We start from the raw sequence: 23372 nt of genomic DNA on the forward strand, positions 1-23372 counted from the left end.
GGGAAGATCCGACATGCCGTGGAGCAACTGAGCCCATGCTCCAGAACTACTGAGGCTGTGCTCTAGAGGCCACGAGCCACAACTACTGAAGCCCACAAGCCTAGAGCCCGTGCTCCGCAACAAGAGAAGCCACCGCAGTGAGAAGCCTGCGCACCGCAACAAAGAGTAGCTCCTGCTCGCCGCGACCAGAGAAAAGCCCATGCGCAGCAACGAAGACCCAACGCAGCCAAAAATAAAAATAAAACAAACAAATAAATAAAATAAAAGCATATAGGCGTGACTGATTGCCTGAGCTACCACTGATGGGAACAGGGGAGCTGCTGAAGCTAGCTGGAGATTATAATCTCTTTAGATTTAATCAGGGGGCATGCACGGAGAACCGGAGTACCAATCAAAACAAAACTGGGTGTCTAGGATATGGGAACATTCAGAACTATCAGAATGTCAGTCAAGAACAAACGCCGGTGTCCAGGATGTGCAGAAAATTCCGGAATGAAGGACAACAAAAGAAACTCATCATGAAAAGTCATGCACTTAAAACAGTCCATAAAGAAGCGCCCAAAAGACATTTTGAACAAGATTTAATATAGAAATTAAACTATATGCTTCTACTATAAGTTGGCTTGGGAGCTTTTGCCACCCATAGTGACAACAGGATCTAAGTGTGGTTGTGCTTGAGGGTCATAAGGAGGCATTGTGGAAATTTGTAGGGGGTATTTTTGGTTATCACAATGTTAGGGGAAGGGGTTATGCTACTGGCATTTAGTGGGTAAAGATCACGTAATTCAGACATTCTGTGATTTTTTTTTTTATGAGAAGTTTCATAAAAAGCCCAGCTATTCAGGAGAAGGAATAGCTGGGATCGTTATGGAGATCCCTCTTAATGTAATAAAGACACTGTTTCGATCTTAGAAAATAACATCCTCTGCACAATGTCTACTCAATTTATTACAGTACAGCTACTTCAAAAATAATGAAACCAGTTGCAAATATAATAGGATATTGGAGACTCCTTTTAACAGAGTTAGAAAAAAGCAGTAAATTGACAGAGGCACATGAAATTTAGAGATCTCACTGGATCTCATTAACAAAGTCTGTTTTAAAATTACTTAGTATTTCCAGCCTACCTGTATAGGCTTACAATTTTTTGGCACAAAGAGAAACATTATGAAAATTCCTCCTTTGGAAGGTTACTGTTATTTTTCCATTTTATACTGATGCTATCCTCAGAGATGCACCCTAACACTCCCCTACAGACTGCTGTAGTACTTTCTCCTTAACTTCTCCATCTTTTTCCCATTACTGATTAAAGGATTAAAGGACAGGGTCTCCAAGATTTTTTTTTTTTAAGTATTAGAAACTGAATTTATTCCTCATTTGGTGACATTTCAAGGTAGAAAATATGTCTTCTATGATAACTTCATCATCAGTTGTACCCTATTCCATAACAGGAAATTGTTTTGTTTATAAAAAGCCCAGCTCATTTGTGAGAATACCACATGCTCCTATTTTCATACCCAAATTTCTCATATCTGTACACTTCCATATTTTATTTATCTTAAGAGTGTATAATCTGTCTTTCCAGGCTTCCTCCTTCTATTAAAGATATTTCTCTCTTTTGCTTATCATAAACAGTCTAGCCTGTTACTACTTAATGCAGTTTTCTTCACCTGATGTCCACCTATCTCTCTGCTCTTTCATCTTCCTAGACTTTTGTACCATGTAACTCTCTTAAACTCAAACTTATATTCATTATTATTATCTTATCTGGAAATAGGGAGAAGGGGGATAATGGAGTTGGGAGCTTCAGCATAGGGAAAGGTTTGGGTTGCAGGGCGAATGCAATGAGAGTTGACAAGGGACTTGTAAAAGGACAATCAGTGGCAATGGGACAGCATGACTTTGTATTGGAGATGGTCACCCTGGTATCATGACTCTCCACGACATTGTGGGCCACTTGGAAGCAGAGAAAACAAAAATGAGGGGACTAGGGCTGATGACAGGCCTGATGACATGGAACCTTGGGAACGGTTTTTGTTAGTTTTTAACTACATCCCAATTTCCTCATCTGTGAATAGCAGATAATAACTACCAACCTCAGAACTGCCATGTAGATTGAGACAATGTATACTTAGCATGGTGCCTGGCATACAGTAAGGGCTAGGAAACGTGAGCTATTATTATCATCATTAAACATAAGCGCTGTGAGCAACCAGAACGCTCATCCATTGCTGGCAGGAATGCGAAAATGGTAACAGCCCACTTTGGAAAACAGTTGACCAGTTTCTTATAAACACAGACTTACTATACAACCCAACAATCCCACTTCTACGTATTTACCCAAGTGAAATGAAAACTTATGTTCACACAAAAACCTGCCTATGAATGTTTATAGCAGTTTTATTCATAATTGCCCCAAACTAGAAACAACCCAAATGTCCTTCATCCAGGGAATGGATAAACAAACTGTGGTATATCCATATAGTGGATTACCACTCAGCAAGAAGAAATAAACTACTGATACATGCAACGACATGGATGATATACAAATGTATTACGTTGAGTGAAAGAAGCCAGACTCAAGAGGTGACATATTGTATGATCCCATTTATATGACATTCTGGAAAAGTCAAACTATAGGGACAGAAATCTGGTCAGTGGTTGCCAGGGGATGAGGTGGGGCATGAGAGAATTTGGGGGGATGATGGAACTGTCCTAGGATTTGATTGTGACAGTGGTTACATGACTATATGCATTTATTAAAACTCACGGCATTCTAAACGACATGGGTGGATTTTACTGTATATAAATTATTTCTTACTGTATATAAAAAATGAAAAACATCCAAGAAAGATGGATATAATTATCATTTCCTTTAAAAAAAAAGGCATTTATATTTCTGATTATAAAAATGCTACAGGCTCATAGACATTTTGGGAAAATGTGCAAAGAATGCATTCCATCACCTGCAGAAAAGTAATATTTCTTGCTATGATTTTTATAGGCACAAAATACACACACATGTAAACTGGGACCATGCTGTATATTTTTGCTTTCTGAAATATATTATGCACATTTTCCCATGTCATTAAATAATTTTCAAAAACCATGATTTTGAGTCAATAATATTCTATTATGTAACCGATTTATATTTTTAAGCCTTCCTTTATTGTTAGAAATTATATTGCTCCCATCTTTTTTTTACCACAATTTTGATAAAAAAAAAAAAAAAAAAAGCTCATTGGGGCCAGGGACGCTTCATCATGGAGTTTTACCATGTTTAACTGATAAAACAACTCTTCCCTTGTCTGCAATTATCTCATTGTGTCTGGAGGAAAAGTGGTTCCACAGGGTGACCTGGCTCTTTCCTTTGTGGTGCATAAGGGCTAGACACACTCATATTACCTGTATTACTAGCTTAAATTTGCATAGCGCTTTTAATTTTTATCTCTCGCCACATCCTTGCAGGGTAAGCAGGGCCGATGTAGTAATTTGTTCAAGATCGCACAGCTCATCATTCGTGGACCGTGACTTCGACTCCAGCTACTCAGAGTCTCAGAAAGTCAACATTTCCCCAGGGCGGGTCACTGCCTAATCTGGCTCTTTTTCCCCGCCCCCGCTACTGCCACTGAGCAAGGGGCCCCTGGGTGCGGACGCCCCCAGAAAACGCTGCCTAGAAGCTTGGCACACGGGGAATTTAACTCTTGTCAAGTGGACAAATTCCCATCCTACCAATTGTCCTTGGCAACATCGCCACTTACCAGCTGGGGTCATTTCTCCCCCGATGGCTGGGGGGACACCTACTGCCACTGAGCAAGGGGCCCCTGGGAGCAGAAGGATCGCCGGCCTCGCGGCCCGTGAGAGTTGCTGTCATTCGATCGCGACGCTGCTGGGGCGCACCCTCACTGGGGGGTCCTGCCGGAGCGGCCGGGCCCTCCCCAGCGCCAGGGTCCAAGTGGGGAGGGCGCCTTCGGCGAGGTGAAGCGGGTCCCCACCATCTTAAGGAGGGGTGAAGGCAGGTGGGGGCCGCCGGACTACAGGGCTGCCCGGGGAGACTCCAGAAGGTGACAGAAACGCCTCCTCCGGGGGAACCAGAGGTCAGTCCTCCGCTATCCCAGAATGCCCCGGATCCCGGAAGTGCCTGGCTTCCCGGAAGTGCCCTACTGGCTGACAGAGCCAAGGCTCGCTGGAGCGCTGCCGGTGGAGGGTTGCTGTTCTGGGGCGTGGGTGGCTGCAGGACGTGCGGCTCGGGTCGGGGTGGGCGCCGGGAGGGAGCTGGGCGGCAGGATGATGGAGGAGGAGGAACTGGAGTTCGTGGAGGAGCTGGAAGCCGTGCTCCAGCTCACGCCCGACGTGCAGCTCGCCATCGAACAGGTGAGCGTTCCGCCCCTCGACAGGAGGAGACTGCGGAGGCTGGGGCAGCTCTGGGGGTGGGACCTGGGGTGGGACGCCGAGGAAGCGGTCTTCGTGGGAGACGTGGGAACTAGGCGCAGAAGGGCAAGGAAAGGTTTTGGTGGGAAGTGGTGGTGGGAAGGGGTTTCTGAATCTAGAGGAGGGAGAGAATCTTTTCTAGGCCTTGATTGTCTTTGGAGGGTGGGGCATCCTGGTGGGTTTGGGCAAAGGAGCTGTGTTTCCTGAAAGGATGCACCTAGAAGAAGGGACCTCATGGGTAGCAACCTCAGGTTTTGGGGGTTGCGGGGCTGTTCATTCATTTATCGGGCTGGTGTCGCAGTGTTCCGGATTCTCCATCTAGCCCCTTGTGAGTGACTCGGAATTGAAGGGAAGAGGTAACCTCTATTTTTGAAGCATATCGCAAAGCAGAGGGGCAAAGGTTAAAAAAAAAAACCAAAAAACCCTTTACCATACTTAGTTGAGAATTCCTGCTGTTGATTAGTTTGGGTTAGGTTGAAGAATATTCCCAGGTGGCTTCTCTTCCCTGCAGGGACTCTTTAGTTGACTAAATTCTCTTTTCAAGTGTATGGAGTTTTTAAGAGTGATGATATTAGAACTAGCAATTTAGACCCTTGTACAGGGTAACGCTCCTGATAAAGGGAGAAAAATCTCCCTTAAAGAAGTTGGTGTAGGGGATTTAGGAAAAGGAGGAGTGTGCCATACTTAATGACCACTGGGAAGTTTTTTGAAGTAAAACATTATTACTTCTATTACTGATAGTTAATACTTATTGACCATTAATACTTACTATGGGTCTGCCAGTGTACTAAGTTATTTGTTTGTATTGTCCCATTTATAGATTTTTAGATGTGTTTTCCTTGGAGCGGTTGGATTACTCATTCACAGCACATTTGGCAGATCCTGAGGATGCCAGGCCACTGGGCAAAGGTTTTGGTGTTCAAGTCACACTGCTTCCCACCCACCTCCATCTGCCAGAAAGAGACATACGTTTCTTTTTTTGTTTGTTTTTGTTTGTTTGTTTGGCCTTGCCTCAGGGCTTGTGGGATCTTAGTTCCCCTACCAGGGATTGAACCTGGGCCGCCCGCAGTGAGAGCACGAGTCCTAACCACTGGACTGCCAGGGAATTCCCAGAGACATACGTTTCATTCCCTTTGGACCTAGTGGGCTCCAATAGAAGAAACAAATAATGCAGTCAGTTATTGTTTGACAAGGGTTTTAGAAGAGCACAGTTTTTCCTATTTTTTAGTAAGGTTGAATTCTAGCATAGGTTTCTCCAATAAGCAGACCTCAAAAAAGAATTTGCTTCCCAGAAAAACTGCCTTGAGCTGGTGAAATCTAGTACCCAGGGGATCACTTAACTGCTTTTATAACCCACCTTGTTACATGTTCTTCAAATTGCAACATTTGAAGGGAGTTAGCTATATTTCTCAGAAGGCAGCTTGCTTTCTTCTGTAAAAGAGATGGACAGTTCCTAAATGCCAGCTCTCCACTTCCTGATGCTGTCTGAGCATAATAATCGCTTTGATGCATAGTGAATTCTACTGCTGAGACATCACTGAGACATGGTGTATAATAAGTCTGTTATCAAGATTCCCTTAATACAACCATGTCATCCACTGGCTTAATCTGATAGTGTACAATGCCCACTTATTTTACCTTGTCCTTGGGATTTCGTGGATATCTGAAACTTTTAACTATTGCACATTCTTTTAGTTTTACCAAGATGTTAAAATTACAGATGTTGGTGAAAATTACAGATTTACTTTACTAGATATTTTATTGTGCGTCTGTTGTTGTTAAGCCTCGTAAAATGAAAAAAGCTATGGTCTTTGCTTTCAAAAAACTTACCAACCAATAGGGAGGAAAGAAATAATACACATAAAGCAAGGCAGAAAGATACGTGATTTTTAATTCTCTATCTTTATGTAGGTATTTCCAAGCCAGGATCCTCTAGATCGAGCAGATTTCAATGCTGTGGAGTATATCAACACCCTGTTCCCAACAGAGCAAGTAAGTATAGAGTTTCCTTCTTGCAGTGGCTTCTGGCTCATCCTGAATATTAATGATGTATTACGTGTTATACTACATAATCTAAGAGACCTTGATAAGCAAGTGAGAGTTAAATTCAAGTTAGACTCCATTGTAACCAGCTTTTTTTGGGAGGGGGAGGGTTAGCTAATACCAAATACTGTTGTTGTGTTAGTGTGGAATTCTCTGTATAGTGAGCATATTATTAGAAATCGTACCCTTAGGTTGAAAGCGTCTGTCCTGTTGCCCCCCCCACCCCCAATTTTCTGTAGTAAATTGGGAAGTGGAAAGGATTTTTCGAATGTAATAGGGGAAAAATGGGAATGAGGTAGGCAGGATAAGCCTGGAGTTAGAAAGCTACTCTGTAAATTTCAGAACTTTGATTTCTAGCCCAGCAGACTGTGGGTGGGTGTTGGCCCCTTTATCCTGTACTGGGAGTAAGGAGGAAGAGCCAGTTTTAGTGGTAAGTAGGGTAGAAGTAGGGGGTAAAGGTGAGCTCAGTTTTGAACATATTTGGGCCATCCAGGCAGAAATACATAGTTGGATATTTGAGTCTGGAGCCCATCATTGCCATAACTGTTAATATTTTGGCATATATCCTTCCAAACTTTTTCTGATGGACATGCTGATTTTTAAAATAAATTTGGAAAAAATGGTATCATACTGTGTGATCGTCTTTTCTGAGATTTCACAGATAGCCTTTAGAACTCATGTTTTTCTTTTTTGGCTGCACCATGTACAACTTGTAGGATCTTAGTCCCCGACCAGGGATTGAACCGGGGCCCTTGGCAGTGAAAGCGCCAAGTCCTAACCACTGGACCGCCAGGGAATTCCTAAGAGCTCATCATTTTCTATGAAAGACGAATTCTAGGAATTAGCTGGAGAAAGAAATTTGGAAACAGTGGTATAAAGAGAGCAGTTTTAGCCACAAAGAGATTTAATCCACCCCAGCCTATCAAGACAGCTAACTCACCACAACAAATTGTTAGATTTGAAAATTATGTATATAGGGAACCACCAGGTTCTCCCTTCTTCCTGATAAGTTTTTGTGGGTTTTTGTTTTTAAACTACTGAAGGTAGCAAAAGACATTTGTTGTTCCACAGATTCAGTTATATGTCTTGTCTAATGTCCCCACATCCATGGTGATGTATAGTGAAGTTTCTTAGGTAATTCAGGAAATTTATGACACAGGGGTACCTTTATTTCCCCAAAGGGGAATTAAAATGTAATAGAAAGTAAAAGGTAGTAGAAAGTAGGGGCATGATTTATAATTTCTGTCAGCTATTGCTAAATCTTGGGCAAAATCCATCTATATACCTCATGGACATTGCAGTAGTTGCATTGTAGTTGTGGCACAGGGGCTTAGTTGCTCCGTGGCATGCGGGATCTTCCCGGACCAGGGCTCGAACCCATGTCCCCTGCATTGGCAGGTGGATTCTTAACCACTGCACCACCCGGGAAGCCCTTGTTCATTTATTTTGCTTTTTTGTTTGTTTATTTTTTATATTTCACATATGAGTGAAATCATACAGTACTTGTGCTTCTCCGTCTGATTTATTTCACTTGATACCCTCAAGGTCCATCCACCTTGTCGTAAATGGCAAGATTTCATCCTGTTTTATGTGTGACCTGGTTCTCTTATCAGACCTGTGCCTGGCAGGCTCCTGCCTCTTCCTGCCAGCACAGGTTGCCGGTAGCAATTTATAAGCACAATTCCTGCATCACCCCCAATTCCTTCTGAGGTAAAATATCTGTCGGGAGAGAGGGAAAGAGGGCTTATAAAATTATATTTTGAAAACTTCAGTTAAAATGGTGCTATAAAATTGTACCACCTCTATTCCATTAGGGGGCACCCTTTCCTCATGTTTTCAGCTCACTAAATTGGTACTAGTCCATTGTTTTTACTGTCATTGTCTTAAAAATAGAAATAACTTTATTATAATTGCAATTGCAGTGCATTGTCAATATAGAGCAATTAGAAAATACTCATAGGCAAAAAGAAGAAAAACTTAAAATCCCTCTTCTTCATATATTACAACTACTGCTACTGATTTCGTAGGTTACAGCTACTAATATAGACTCTAAGTACTAGTGTTTATCCTTCCAGGCTTTTTTCTAATGGACCTAGACACTTAGAAAAAAATAGAGGTATTTATTTATTGACATTTAACATAATGTGGAGGAGTATACAGATCCTAAATGTACAACTTGATGAATTTTCACCAAATGAATAAAGCCAGGTAACCACCACCCAGACCAAGAAATAAAACATTTATAAAATAGCCCCTTCTTGCCCCTCCCAGTCACAACCTCCGCCAGAGTTAACCACTATCCTGACTTCTAATGCAGGAGAATAGTTTCACTTTTGAAATACTGTAAATGGAATCATACAGTATATGCTCTTGTGTCTGGTTTGTGTGTTTGTGTGTGTGTGCGCACGCAACATCATGTTAGTAAGATTCATCCATGTTGTTGTCTGTTGTAATCATTCATTCTTTTTTTTTAAAATTAATTAATTAATTTATTTATTTTTGGCTGTGTTGGGTCTTCATTTCTGCGCGAGGGCTTTCTCTAGTTGTGGCAAGCGGGGGCCACTCTTCATCGCGGTGCGCGGGCCTCTCACTATCGCGGCCTCTCTTGTTGCGGAGCACAGGCTCCAGACACGCAGGCTCAGTAGTTGTGGCTCACGGGCCCAATTGCTCTGCGGCATGTGGGATCTTCCCAGACCAGGGCTCAAACCCGTGTCCCCTGCATTGGCAGGCAGATTCTCAACCACTGCGCCACCAGGGAAGCCCCGTTCATTCATTTTTGTTGCTGTGAGGATTTTGTTGTACGAGTTTGTCACGATCCTATGTACCAGGGGTCAGGAAGTTTCCTGTAAAGGTCTAGATAGTAATTTCAGGCTTTATGGATTATTTAGCCTCTGTTGCAGCTACTCAACTCTGTCTTTGTAGCTCAAAGGCAGCTGTCGATAATATGTAAACGAATGGACATGGCTGTTTTCCAATAAACATTGTTTATGAAAAATAGATTCCAGGCTGGATTTTGCAGTTGTTGCCAACTACTGCTATACTTCCCCCGCCCTCCCACCCCGGCTGCACTGCAAGGCTTGCGGGATCTTAGTTCCCCAACCAGGGATTGAACCCATGCCCCTGCTGTGGAAACACAGAGTCCTAACCATTGGACCGCCAGGGAATTCCCTATACTTTTTTTTTTTTAAGTAAAAATTGTATCATACCGTATGATTAGTTTCTTTGAGACGTCATAAATAGCCATTATAGTTCATCATTTCTCTGTGAAAGAGGAATTCCAGGAAGTGAAATAATAGCTGGCACTTTTCCTTCTTTATTGTAGTCTCTGGCAAACATCGATGAAGTAGTGAACAAAATTAGACTGAAAATAAGGTAAGTAACACCGTGTGATTATTAATAATTAATGAAAGTATGCTGTTCATTTAGTTAATCACATTCTGGATCACACTTATCTGTAAGAACACTAAAATCTCAAGTTTGCTGTAGATGGTAATCTTTTTAAAAATAGTTCTTTTTTCTGGGTTTCCATATGAGCCTTGTGGCAAAGAACTCGATTCTTTGATCAGTCTTCAATTATTTATTTTAAAAAAAGGAAGGAATCTGTAACAGGCTATTCAAAACAGTTGATTATAAAAGGAGACAAAAGCATTTCTGCTATATTTTAGTGGCTTTATTTCTCTAGCAGATTTACCCTTTTTTTTTTTTTTGTATCCCCAAGGCTTAGATATGAAGCTGGGCTTATATATGTCTCCCTTGGCCATGTATCAGCTAACAATATGGTCAGATCTGCTGGTTGGCGCGGGTGGTGTCCCAGGACTAAACATTGTGATTAATCTAGGATGTCTAGGGTGGTCATCAGATGTCCTTTCTGCCAAATAGCCTTATTCTGGTTTATCCATGTCTGAATTTCCAGTTTTGACGCATGGTAGATACTCAAAGTTTGTTTGTTGTAATTATTATTGTAATGGTTGACATTATTACTTTAAATATAGTTTTTGTTGTTGTTGTTGTTTTTTAACTTGTGATGAGGAGAAGCCTTCATTTTGAATCCAGGAGATGATTTTTTTTTCCCTGACAACCTTTGGGTTTTTAGGTGAAGACTTCTGCCATTAATGTTTTGTTCAGTTGGGTGCCTTAAAAAGTACAAAGAAGGGACTTCCCTGTTGGCGCAGTGGTTAAGAATCTGCCTGCCAATGCAGGGGACATGGGTTCAAGCCCTGGTCCGGGAAGATCCCACATGCTGCAGAGCAACTAAGTCCGTGCGCCACAACTACTGAGCCCGTGTGCAACAACTACTGAAGCCCGTGCGCCACAACTACTGAAGCCTGCATGCCTAGAGCCTGTGCTCTGCAACGAGAGAAGCCACCACAATGAGAAGCCCACGCACCACGATGAAGAGTAGCCCCTGCTCGCTGCAACTAGAGAAACCCTGCGCACAGCAATGAAGACCCAATGCAGCTAAAAATAAATACAAAGAAGCCTGTTGATTGTTTTGGTGGACTTTAGCTGTAACAATTCTAGTAGAGACCACTAAGTTTTACAGGGTTTGCACAGAAAATGAAAATTCCCCCATGATCCAAAAATCACTTGCGAGGGGCTTCCCTCGCTGTCCAGTGGTTAAGACTCCATGCTTCCCAACCTAAGTGTCCATCGACAGATGAATGGATAAAAAAGATGTGGCACATATATACGATGGAATATTACTCAGCCATAAAAAGAAACGAAATTGAGTTATTTGTAGTGAGGTGGATGGACCTAGGGTCTGTCGTACAGAGTGAAGTAAGTCAGAAAGAGAAAAACAAATACTGTATGCTAACACATATATATGGAATCTAAAAAAAAAAAAAATGGTTCTGAAGAATCTAGGGGCAGGACAGGAATAAAGATGCAGACGTAGAGAATGGACTTGAGGACATGGGGACGGGGAAGGATAAGCTGGGACAGACAAAGTGAGAGAGTGGCATGGACTTATATATACCACCAAATGTAAAACAGATCGCTAGTGAGAAGCAGCTGCATAGCACAGGGAGATCAGCTCTGTGCTTTTTGACCACCTAGAGGGTTGGGATAGGGAGCGTGGGAGGGAGATGCAAGAGGGAGGAGATATGGGGATATATGTATATGTATAGCTGATTCACTTTGTTATACAGCAGAAACTAACACACCATTGTAAAGCAATTATACTCCAGTAAAGATGTTAAAAAAAAAAAAAAAAGATTCCATGCTTCCAATGCAGGGGGCACGGGTCCGATCCTTGGTCAGGGAACTAAGATTCCACATGCTGCGCGGCACGGCCAAAAAAATCCCAAAACAACAACAGAAACAAAAACCATTTGCAAGCCAGTTATTTTCAGCTTTCTCCCACCATACCTTTAACGGTTCTTCAAATGAAAAATGACATAAATGACATAAACTGACATAAATTTCTCCGGTTGAGGTGCCATTAAATGGCCCCTGTTCAGCTGCAGGAGAAAGAGGAAGTGGGGGCACAGATCCGCCTCCTGCAGATCAGGGCCCAGGTGGTGAGGCATGACTTTCACATATCACCTGGCTCCTCATCCCTCTTAAGGTTCCTAGGATGTTACTGAGGAAGGATTTTGTGTGGGATACTTTGAATTCTCTGGCTTGTTCCCATAAAGTTTCAGCAACTTTGTCACGTCTGGTTTACCTCATGACAAATACTAAAAGTTACATTGGTCCTTTTGAATGGCTCTGAACATTAAGTGAAAATAGCCTTTTAAAAAATAACAAAGGTGACTCATCAGTCTGTGCTGGGCTTGGCTTCTACACTAGTTGCTGCCCCCTCACTGAGGTCCAAGGCCTGACTCTTCCTCCTATCATCCAAACATCTTTGTTTTTTCTTCTGAATAAGTAGCTGCAATCTGCAAATATTGATGGATACGTTACTAACTTTTTTAAAAATTAATTAATTAATTTAGTTTTGGCTGAGTTGGGTCTTCGTTGCTGTGCACGGGCTTTCTCTAGTTGCGGCGAGCGGGAGCTACTCTTCGTTGCGGTGCGCAGGCTTCTCATTGCTGTGGCTTCTCTTGTTGTGGAGCACGGGCTCTAGGCGCGCAGGCTTCAGTAGTTGTGGTGCGTGGGCTCAGTAGTTGTGGCTTGTGGGTTCTAGAGTACAGGCTCAGTAGTTGTGGTGCATGGGCTTAGTTGCTCCGCGGCATGTGGGATCTTCCCGGACCAGGGATCAAACCCATGTCCCCTGCATTGGCAGGCAGATTCTTAACCACTGTGCCACCAGGGAATTCCAGCTTTTTTTCTTTTGGTCAACCTGGAATCGAGATTTTTTTTTTTTTTTGGAATTTTTGAATTTTATTTATTTTTTTATACAGCAGGTTCTTATTAGTCATCCATTTTATATACATCAGTGTATACATGTCAATCCCAATCTCCCAATTCATCACACCACCACCCCCACCCCCCCGCCACTTTCCCCACTTGGTGTCCATACGTTTGTTCTCTACATCTGTGTCTCAGTTTCTGCCCTGCAAACCCGTTCATCTGTACCATTTTTCTAGTTTCCACATATACGCGTTAATATACGATATTTGTTTTTCTCTTTCTGACTCACTTCACTCTGTATGACAGTCTCTAGATCCATCCACGTCTCTACAAATGACCCAATTTCGTTCCTTTTTATGGCTGAGTAATATTCCATTGTATATATGTACCACATCTTCTTTATCCATTCGTCTGTCGACGGGCATCTAGGTTGCTTCCATGACCTGGCTATTGTAAATAGTGCTGCAATGAACATTGGGGTGCATGTGTCTTTTTGAATTATGGTTTTCTCTGGGTATATGCCCAGTAGTGGGATTGCTGGGTCATATGGTAGTTCTATTTTTAGTTTTTTAAGGAACCTCCATACTGTTCTCCATAGTGGCTGTATCAATTTACATTCCCACCAACAGTGCAAGAGGGTTCCCTTTTCTCCACACCCTCTCCAGCATTTGTTGTTTGTAGATTTTCTGATGATGCCCATTCTAACTGGTGTGAGGTGATACATCACTGTAGTTTTGATTTGCATTTCTCTAATAATTAGTGATGTTGAGCAGCTTTTCATGTGCTTCTTGGCCATCTGTATGTCTTCTTTGGAGAAATGTCTATTTTGGTCTTCTGCCCATTTTTGGATTGCGTTGTTTGTTTTTTTAATATTGAGCTGCATGAGCTGTTTATATATTTTGGAGATTAATCCTTTGTCCATTGAATCGTTTGCAAATATTTTCTCCCGTTTTGAGAGTTGTCTTTTCGTCTTGAAGGAATCGAGATATTTTAATGATTTGTATCCTTTAACTTTTTTTGCTAGGAGACTGGATGACAACATTCGAACTGTCGTAAGAGGTCAAACAAATGTGGGGCAGGATGGCCGGCAAGTAAGTAACTTTTTCCTTTGTATTAAATATATCCCCTGATTTCTTCAAGACCCCACAACCAAGTGACCAAAATATCGATCTGCCTGCTTACAGAGTACTTCCTTAACTGATCTGTCCCATCCATAGCAGGAAACTTGCATGACTTGTCCCAGTAGTAGCAGGGGGAGGCTGCCCAGACCAGCCAAGGGACTCAGCGTCCCTTGGACCAGAAGCATATATTGTAGCACAGCTCACCCTGGTCCAGGGTGAAATGCACGCTGAAATGAGAAAACCAAAGTTTCCTTGTCTTTCTCCTTAATGTCGGACATCTCTGAGCCCTCCTTTATTTTGTGTACTGTGACCCAACAAGGTTGCTGCTTTTGTCTATCTGCTAAGTTGTTGGGATTTTGATACTTGTTTTTTTAAAAAATATTTATTTATTTAGGCTGCTCTGGGTCTTAGTTGCGGCATGCAAACTCTTAGTTGTGGCACGCATGCGGGATCTAGTTCCCTGACCAGGGATTGAACCTGGGCCCCCTGCATTGGGAGCATGGAGTCTTACCCACTGGACCACCAGGGAAGTCCCTCATATTACTTTTGTTGCTGCAAAAGATAGCAGTAACCTGTGTGTCAAAAGACATTATCAACAGAGTAAAAAGTCAACCTATAGAATGGGAGAGAATATTTGCCAATCATATATCTGATGAGGGATTAATATCCAGAATATATAGAGAACTCCTAAAATTCAACAAAAAAAAAGCAAACAACCTGATTAAAAAGTGGGCAAAGGACTTGAATAGACATTTCTCCAAAGAAGATAATATGAATGGCCAATGAGCCCACGAAAAGATGCTCAGTATCACTAATCATTAGGAAAATGCAAATCAAAAGTACAGTGAGAGTGGGACTTCCCTGGTGGTGCAGTGGTTGAGAATCCGCCTGCCAATACAGGGGATACAGGTTCAAGCCCTGGTCTGGGAAGATCCCACATGCCGCGGAGCAACTAAGCCCATGTGCCACAACTACTGAGCCTGTGCTCTAGAGCCCGCGAGCCACAACTGCTGAAGCCCATGTGCCTAGAGCCTGTGCTCCGCAACAAGAGACGCCACTGCAAGGAGAAGCCCACGCACCGCAACGAAGAGCAGCCCCCGCTCGCTGCAACTAGAGGAAGCCCGCACGCAGCAACGAAGATCCAACGCAGCCAAAAATTAATAAATACATAGTTTCTCTTGCAAAAAAACCCACCATTTATTAAAAAAAAAAAGTACAATGAGATACCACCTCACACCCATTAGGATGACTAATATCAAAAAACCAGAAAACAACAAGTGTTGGCAAAGATGTGAAGAAATTGAAATACTTGTGCACTGCTGGTGGGGATGTAAAATGGTACAGTTGCTGTGTAAAACAATACAGTGGTTCCTCAAAAAGTAAAAAGAATTATCATATGATCCAGCAATTCTGCTTCTGGGTATATACCCAAGAGAATTGGAAGCAGGGTCCTGGAGAGATACCTGTTACCCCCATGTTCATAGCAGCATTATTCACAATAGCTAAAACATGGAAGCGACCCAGGTGTCCACTGGCAGATGAATGGAAAAGCAAAATATGGTCGGTACATAATTGGAATATTATTCAGCCTTAAAAAGGAAAGAAATTCTAAAAAAAAAAAAAGGGGGGGGGACTTCCCTGGTGGTCCAGTGGTTGAGACTCTGTGCTCCCAATCCAGGGGGCCCGGGTTTGATCCCTGGTCAGGGAACTAGATCCCACATGCTGCAACTAAGAGCCCACATGCCGCAACTAAAGATCCCGCATGCCGCAACTAAGGATCCCGCACGCAGCAATGAAGATCCCATGTGCTGCAACTAAGACCCGACACAGCCAAATAAATAAATATTAAAAAAAAAAAAAAAGGAAAGAAATTCTGACATCTGCTACAGCATGGATGAACCTTGAGGACATTATGCTAAATGAAATAAGCCAGTCACAAAAAGACATATCGGATGATTCTACTTATATGAGGTACTTAAGAGTAGTGGAAATCATAAAGACAGAATGTATAATGGTAGTTGCCAGGGGCTGGGGGAGAACGGGGAGTTAGTGTTTAATACATGTAGAGTTTCAGTTTTACAGGATGAATTATGGGGATAGATGGTGGTGATGGTTGCACAACAGGTCAATGAAACTGTACAATAAAAAATGGTTAAGGGCTTCCCTGGTGGCGCAGTGGTTGAGAGTCTGCCTGCCAATGCAGGGGACACGGGTTCAAGCCCTGGTCTGGGAAGATCCCACATGCCGCAGAGCAGCTGGGCCCGTGAGCCACAGCTACTGAGCCTGCGCGTCTGGAGCCTGTGCTCCGCAACAAGAGAGGCCGCAATAGTGAGAGGCCCGCGCACCGCGATGAAGAGTGGCCCCCGCTTGCCGCAACTGGACAAAGCCCTCTCACAGAAACGAAGACCCAACACAGCCAAAAATAAATAAATAAATAAATAATTTAAAAAAAATGGTTAAGATGGTAAATTTTATGTTATGTGTATTTTACCTCAATAAAAACTTTTTTGAAATCAAGATGGAAATAAAGTTGATATATTGCAAAAAAAAAAGAAAGAGAGAGAGATAGTAGTAACCTGACACAGCTATAATTCCTCATACCTAGTTTTGTTGCCTAGCAGGTAACTGTCGATTCATTTCAAAGTTTTATAGTTCTTTTTGGATCTAGCTAAGGAGGGCTGTTGGAAGGGGATGAAGGGGAGAAGCAGTGTATGGGGAAGAGGTATTCTTCAGTGACTGGGGGGCCAGATGTTATCTGTTAACCATTTTTCCTTTTCATCTGGATTCTAGTCTTCTGCTTAGACGTCCTATTTCGGAATTGCTTTCGTTACAGAAGTGCTGATCGTGCCCTGTCTAGTCTTCTCTTACAGTGTCCAGCCTGCCCTCTTCAACAGTCATTCAGTTAGGTCGGCTGTGTGCACCTCTCAATTCTGTTATTTGTCCTGTTTTGACATTATTTAGTGTATAGCCAATTTTTTTAAATGTTCATTATGCTGCCCAGATTTTATGGGGGTAGTGTGTAGTCCTATGATCTCTCATATTCTGGTTTCCTCTAGTAGCTCACAGGTGTTATATATGTGTTTTTCTTTTTCTCTTATATGTTTAGTTTTATCCGCTTCTCTATTTTTCCTACATTTTTACGACTTTCTTGTTCCTCTTACTCGTCATCTTCCGTTGGCCTGTTTGTAAGTAGTCTACCATCTTCCTTGTAGTCGTCATCAATATTTGTGTGTAGACATCTTAGTTTCCTGCAACTGATCCTATTTCCTGGCCTTGCTTGGTTCTTAGTCCTTATTGCTTTGGTTTTTGTTTATCTAGGTCTCTCCCATGAAGCGTCACCACTCTGTCAGGTGAGGCTTGTGTAAATAGGGCCCTTGACGTAACAAAGAGTAACAGGGTAGCCGGCCAACACTCCAGCCCCATTCTGCTCTTTCACTTTCCAATATATTTCTGGTCATGTCATCTACCTCTTCAGAAACCCCCGTGGGCTCTCTACCAACTTAAATCCAACTTCTTTGCATGGCATTGAAGGCCTCAGTCTACCTTTCCAGTTTTGTCCCCTGCTGTGACCCATCCACACTGGAAGCCTAGCTCTCTCCCAAGCATGCCCTTTGCTTTCTGGACCTATGCTTATGTTCTTCTTTTTGCCTATAAATGCTCTCTCTCCTCTTTTTCTTCCAGTAGCTTCATTTCAAGATCATACCCAGTTCAAATACTACTTCCTTTATGAAATTTTCTGTTTGGCTCAATGGTATATACCAAAGGAATCAGAATTTTAGAACCCGAAGGGACTTGGAATTCATCTGGTCCACTCCTCTCATTTCACAGATGAGAAAATCGATCCCAGTATCCATCAGTTAGATGTACAGTCTCTCTGTCCATGAGCCCCCACAGTCCTGTGCCCGTGCTTTTGATTTGGCTTTCATGATCTGCTTTGACTTATCAGTGAATACATCTTGTCCCTTTGGCTTGTGTATAAGGTCCTTGAGGCAAAAGCTGTATCTTCCTTATCTTGGCATTTCTCAGAACACATAGGCCACCTGCAATAACATTTTATTCAACTGTATTGAATATTAGGTCTGTGGGAGAGTATTTATTATTTGTAAATAAACAAAAGGCCTCTCCCATAAAACATCATTTTGACCAGTGTGTGGGTTCCTTTAAAGATGTTTAAAGCCTGATTTGTTTATGACTAGTCCCAGCTTAGTAATATTTGAAATAATAACACTACTGTTTAGTGTGTTTCCACCTATATTTAGAAAGGCTCGCTAGAAACCTTGAAATACTTCAGAGAGTCTCAGGTATTTACAGTTCCAAGAATGTGAAAATAAAGTGAATGATTCATCAGGACTTTCTGTTGGGTCATGCTGTGTAGATATATATATCTTTTAGTTATTTATGTTTTAACCTGTGGTCACAAACGAGCGTTGTTGGAGAGGCAGGCCCAGAATTAGGCAGCCTGGAGGAAAGTCGGCCCTCTCCACCTTCACATGTTAATAGTTTACAGGTTGCTGCAGCAAAGGCAGGCCATATTTCAGAGAGCAAGACCACATTTTCAAGAATGTTTAGATAGCATTTCAATCTGTGATGGAATTTGGTATCCGTCTCCTTAGCATCCAGACAGAAAGGAAGCCCAGAAGAAGTAATTGCTTTTCCTGTCATCTCCTCCATCTGTGTTTTCCAACAGCTTGTAATGCAGGCTGAAGGAGAGACTTTTTTTTTTCCAGGGAGCTTTTGAGTCCCATCCTTGTCAACTCCTAGGGGTGAGAGCCTTGCTGTCCAGCCCCAGCTGGCCAGTGGTTTGCTAAAGAGAGACTCCATTTGACTGGCATGGACTCGGGAGAATTATGGATGTTCCAAAATATTGAGTTTTATAGGTCAAGAGGCCCCAGTTTCCCCTCTTGCCTGGAACGGAGGAAAGGTTCGCTTTCAGAACTTGTTTCCGAAGCTTCTGAGGAACAACTCAGAAGGGGAGAGCAGTAATATGGACAAAAGGAAGTTTTCCTTTTATACATTTCATCTTGATTGTGTGCATCTTGAACAGATATGCTTTGTAATCCATGTAAATAGGGGAAAGTGTTGACTTCACATTTGTGGTGTCTTAAAAGACGTCTTTAGCAGAAAAGTTCTTTTTGGAAAGCAGTGTTTCTGACTCAAAAATTATTTGTGGAGAGGGAGTGATTTAGAAATTGAAGACACAGTGAGTCAGTTTCTTTAGTTTCTCGAAATTTCTGAAACACCTGCCGCCTGGTTAGCACTCTGCTGCAGGTTTTGGAGAGCCTTCGATGTCAACCACCTCCTATGGGGGCGGACTTGAAGTGGTCTAGTCCGTGACCTTTTCTAAGCAGAATGTGGTGCTTGTACAAAATTAATCCAGCACAGAATTCTCCCCATTTTTATCTGTTGAAATCATCAGGCAAAAGCTTTAATTAAATGCCCACATGTTTGAAACTTTGTGGATGAGTCAATTCAGTAAGTACATGAGCTGATAACGCTTTGAAACTTACACAGCTTCCCAAGAATTAAAATGGACAGCTTGAACAGAGGTAGAAAGAGAGGCAAATAGAGGAGTGAGTTAGAAGAAGAAAAAGTTAGCATGTGAAATTTCAAGAGTCGCCATACCTTTATCAATTCCTAGTCAGCTCACTGAGAATCGCCAAGAGAGGATCAGTCATGGGGCTTCCTTCCTGGGTTTCCTTCAGTGTCTTGTGTGGAGATTGGCTATAATGTTAACTATTGCATCACAGCAAGACTAAGGTTTGGGAGAGGAAGAAAATTATTATTGCCATCTTCAGCTCTGCTCACTAAAACTTTGATTTGGAAGAAGCATTAGATAATTGTAGAACCACCTCCCACCCGGTTCAGGAATCCTTTCTATCACATCTCTGACGTTTCATTATTCTGTTTCTGCTTGGATTCTTGCAGCGATGGGGAACTCACTACTCTGTTGTTCCACAGGACTGTCTGTTCCAGTTTTGTACAGCTTTATTTTTTATTTTTATTTTTTTAATAAATATTTATTTTATTTATTTACTTTTTTGGCTGATTGGGTCTTTGTTGCTGCGCATGGGCTTTCTCTAGTTGCAGCGAGCGGGGGCTACTCTTCGTTGCAGTGCGTGTGCTTCTCATTACGGTGGCTTCTCTTGTTGTAGAGCATGGGCTCTAGGCACGCAGGCTTCAGTAGTTGTGGCACAAGTGCTCAGTAGTTGTGGCGCATGGGCTTAGTTGCTCCACAGCATGTGGGATCTTCCCGGACCAGGGCTCGAAGCCGTGTCCCCTGCATTGGCAGGCAGATTCTTAACTACTGCGCCACCAGGGAAGTCCCCTGTACAGCTTTAATTGTAAGAAAGTTCTTTTTCTTACACCGAATTGAAATAGTAAAATAGACCTCACTGTAACTTCTCAGTAAAATAGACCTCACTGTAACTTCTCATTGATCTTAGTTCTGCCAGCTGGACAGGTATAGACCTAATCCCTGTCCCTTATTATAGCTTCTAAAATTAAAAATGGATATTATGTTCCTTTCCGAGCATTCCTTTTCCTAGGCTAACCACTGTTAGTTTCTTCAGCTTTACGATATGATTTCAGACCCTTTATCATCCTGGTTGCCTTGAAGTTTGTCAGCATCCCTCCTGGCCATGGGTAGACATACTATGTGAACATACAGTGGGACACTTTACCTCCTTGTTCTAGAGTGGGCTTGTTACCTTGGGAACTGGGAGTTCAGGGGGGTCTTTCAACTCCCACAAATAAATTATAAATTTTTATATGAATAGACATATGTCTGGAGAGAAGACCCATTGATTTTTCTAGATTTTCTAAGCAGTCTGTGACACAGTTCTTCCATTACCATGGATTGGGTGAAATTTTTGGCAGGTGTATCACACGGTGGGCCTCTACTGAGCTGTCAGGTATCTGAAACTTCCAGGTCAAGAGTTGCAAAGAGGTGCCCACAGAGCTAAGAAAGTTACCTAAATGGCTCTGACAGGCCAGGACGCAACTGCGGGCATCCATTGGGGGAGTGGATGCCCTGTCTAAAGGAGAGAGCCACAGCTTATTCCTCACCCACTGTTGTCATGTCTAAGCACAGACATGGAGTTTGCCAGATCTATCAGTTTTTCAAGAGAAGCCGGAAATTTGGATTTTTACGTGAGTCTCCCCAATTTTTAAATGTTGGTTTAGCGTTGTTCACAAATACTTCAAAGGCCAAACGAAACACATCTGTGTGCCAACAATTTGCAATATCTGCAATATTTTTTTTCATACGAACTGCTTTTAAACTCTCCCCTCTTCTGTTTGTTTAAGGGATTCTTTGAAATTAAGTGCTGGACTTTATGTGTCTCACTCTTGGTTTCATCTTGCCAGTTCTGCCTGATTGTTCCAGCCTGTTGAGACCTTCTGGAATCTTGATGACCTTTCCATTTATCATGAGCGGATTTGCCAGATGGGCCTTCTATGTCTTCATTCAAGTTGCATATAAAAAGGTTGACCAGGATGGGTTCAGAGTCATGTGGCATGCTATTAGAGACTTCTCATTTTTCTCTTCTTATCCTCACTTTAGTACAAAGTGCCAGGCCCAGGAGACAAAGGATTGTTTTTCCGGTCTTCGGTATCCGTTCAAGGCTGTGCTTCTTAATTTTTGCATGTTCTTCATTTTCCTCAGCAAAGGAGGCTAATCATACTTGCCTTCTTCTCTTTTACATAGAGATATCGTAAAGATTTATTAACTAAATCAGCAAAGCATGTTGCCTTCCAAGGAGAAAGTGTTCTTTGCTTTTCAACCTCAAAATTAGTATATCATCTGAGTCAGGCCTTAGAGCAAAAATAATTGTGCTCTCCAAGACCCTGAACTAGGTAGACGGACTTCGCAGTATAGCACCGATCTTCATCATGTGGGATTATCACTTTATAATTGTCAGCTCTCTTGCAAGATGGCTTGAATCTTCCCCTCCATCATTTCAAATATATCCTTTCTCATCTTTTCTTTGGGAGGAAAATGAAGCCCATCGATGGAAGAAAATAAATGGCACTTAGTGGTAAAGGGACCAGGACTTCCCTGGTAGCACAGTGTTAAAGACCTCATGCTCCCAGTGCAGGGGGCCCGGGTTCGATCCCTGGTCAGGGAACTAGATCCCACGTGCATGCCACCACTAAGAGTTCGCATGCCACAACCAAGGAGCCGGCGAGCCGCAACTAAGGAGCCCACCTGCCACAACTAAGACCTGGCACAACTAAATAAATAAATTTAATTTAATTAAAAAAAATACTTTAAAGTAGTAGAGGGACCATAAATAGTTTGGGGAGGAAAAAAAAAAAAGGCAACTGTCACTTGCTTCCTCCTACTGAAACATACCAAATCTAAAGCAAGTGAGCTTTTTAAAATGTAGGCTCAAATTTTTCCATTTGTGACCGAGAATGGTTAGGCATTTTTTGGTTTCTTTTAGATTTTTTTTGAATTATATTTTTCAGACTGCAGACAACACTGAATGAACTTCAGCAATTGCTAAGGTGTGAGAATGGCCTGGGAGTGCAGCACGCCTCGTGATTCAGTGGGGCAGTGCTGGAGTCAGGGTGTAGTTGAGTCTTTTGCAGGGGCCAGCGTCCCTGGTTTTGACTGGGACTCTCCGCCATTCCCCAACCAGGATTTCTTCCATCTGGTGCAGAGGTCAGGGTTGGCTTGCTTTTATTTGATAAGTTGCATCCAAGTGAGTGTTCCGTTTCCCCTGCTCCTAGTGCACTGTTGGCTGTCGTTGAGGCAAGGGCTTATAGAATGTCCAGTATCGAGCGCTACAGGGACTAGGTGCGGTCTTGTCACTGTACTTCATCTTTTTTATCGCCCATGAGCCTGTATAGTGCTTTTAGGCAGGAGGACGTATCTGCTGCATATTAGAACCTTCTGCCACTTGTCCTCTAAGGTCTCTCATTTTTAGACAATCTGTAGGGAATCCAAACAGCTATCCTCTCTCCTCTATGTACAGGACTGAGCATTGTATTTGGATTCTCGAAGGATTGGGGGAATTGGACACTGTCCCTAATGTGACATTAGATGGCAGCCTGGTCAAATGAAAAACCCTGAGCCTTGGATTTAAAGTTTGGCTCCTGCCACTCTCTCTATCTGGGTGACCTTGGACGAATTACTTCTCCGAACCTCAGTTTCTTCATCTGGGACATGGAGATGATAATACCTACTTCAGGGCGGTGGGGATTCGAATTAACTATTTCAAAACACCAAGCACAACATCAGGCTCAGTCCTGTCTAGCAAATGGCAGTAATACTGCTGCTGCTGGTTATGAGGTAACCATTGGAATATCCATGTTCCTAATTCTGTGCATCCAGGCATTTCTCAAGTTCCTGTGGCTTTTCCATCAGCTCCACTCCTTTCCATCCCTACCGCCCTGCTTTGAAGCACCTGTAGGTTTCCTTGCTCTGAAAGCCTCCTTACTGCCCCCCGGTGTGCTGTTCTCTGTGAATGGAAGTCG

General features: G+C 42.6%; 2 protein-coding genes across 14 annotated transcripts in view; one reads left to right on the forward strand and one right to left on the reverse strand.

Annotated features, from left to right (window-relative positions):
- The window catches only part of TLCD3A (TLC domain containing 3A), a 24881-nt gene extending 20761 nt beyond the window's left edge, over positions 1–4120 (reverse strand). For 5 of the 7 annotated variants that reach the window (XR_005017679.1, XR_005017680.1, XM_036835530.1 and 2 more), the window contains exon 1: positions 3762–3890. Coding sequence is in view for 2 of the 7 variants with exons in the window: in XM_036835528.1 (XP_036691423.1) it covers positions 3762–3874 (113 nt within the window). In the remaining 5 variants the exon portion in view is untranslated. Of the gene's footprint in view, positions 1–3761 lie in introns of all 7 variants that reach the window. The other 2 variants (XM_036835528.1, XM_036835529.1) reach the window with 2 other exon arrangements.
- The window catches only part of VPS53 (VPS53 subunit of GARP complex), a 146869-nt gene continuing 127616 nt past the window's right edge, over positions 4120–23372 (forward strand). For 6 of the 7 annotated variants that reach the window (XR_005017674.1, XR_005017675.1, XR_005017676.1 and 3 more), the window contains exons 1-4: positions 4120–4374; positions 6343–6423; positions 9797–9846; positions 13796–13862. Coding sequence is in view for 1 of the 7 variants with exons in the window: in XM_036835522.1 (XP_036691417.1) it covers positions 4120–4374; positions 6343–6423; positions 9797–9846; positions 13796–13862 (453 nt within the window). In the remaining 6 variants the exon portion in view is untranslated. Of the gene's footprint in view, positions 4375–5251; positions 5341–6342; positions 6424–9796; positions 9847–13795; positions 13863–23372 lie in introns of all 7 variants that reach the window. The other variant, XR_005017678.1, reaches the window with a different exon arrangement.

The sequence above is a fragment of the Balaenoptera musculus genome, chromosome 20 (genome assembly GCF_009873245.2).
Source record: "Balaenoptera musculus isolate JJ_BM4_2016_0621 chromosome 20, mBalMus1.pri.v3, whole genome shotgun sequence".
Lineage (NCBI taxonomy): Eukaryota > Metazoa > Chordata > Mammalia > Artiodactyla > Balaenopteridae > Balaenoptera > Balaenoptera musculus.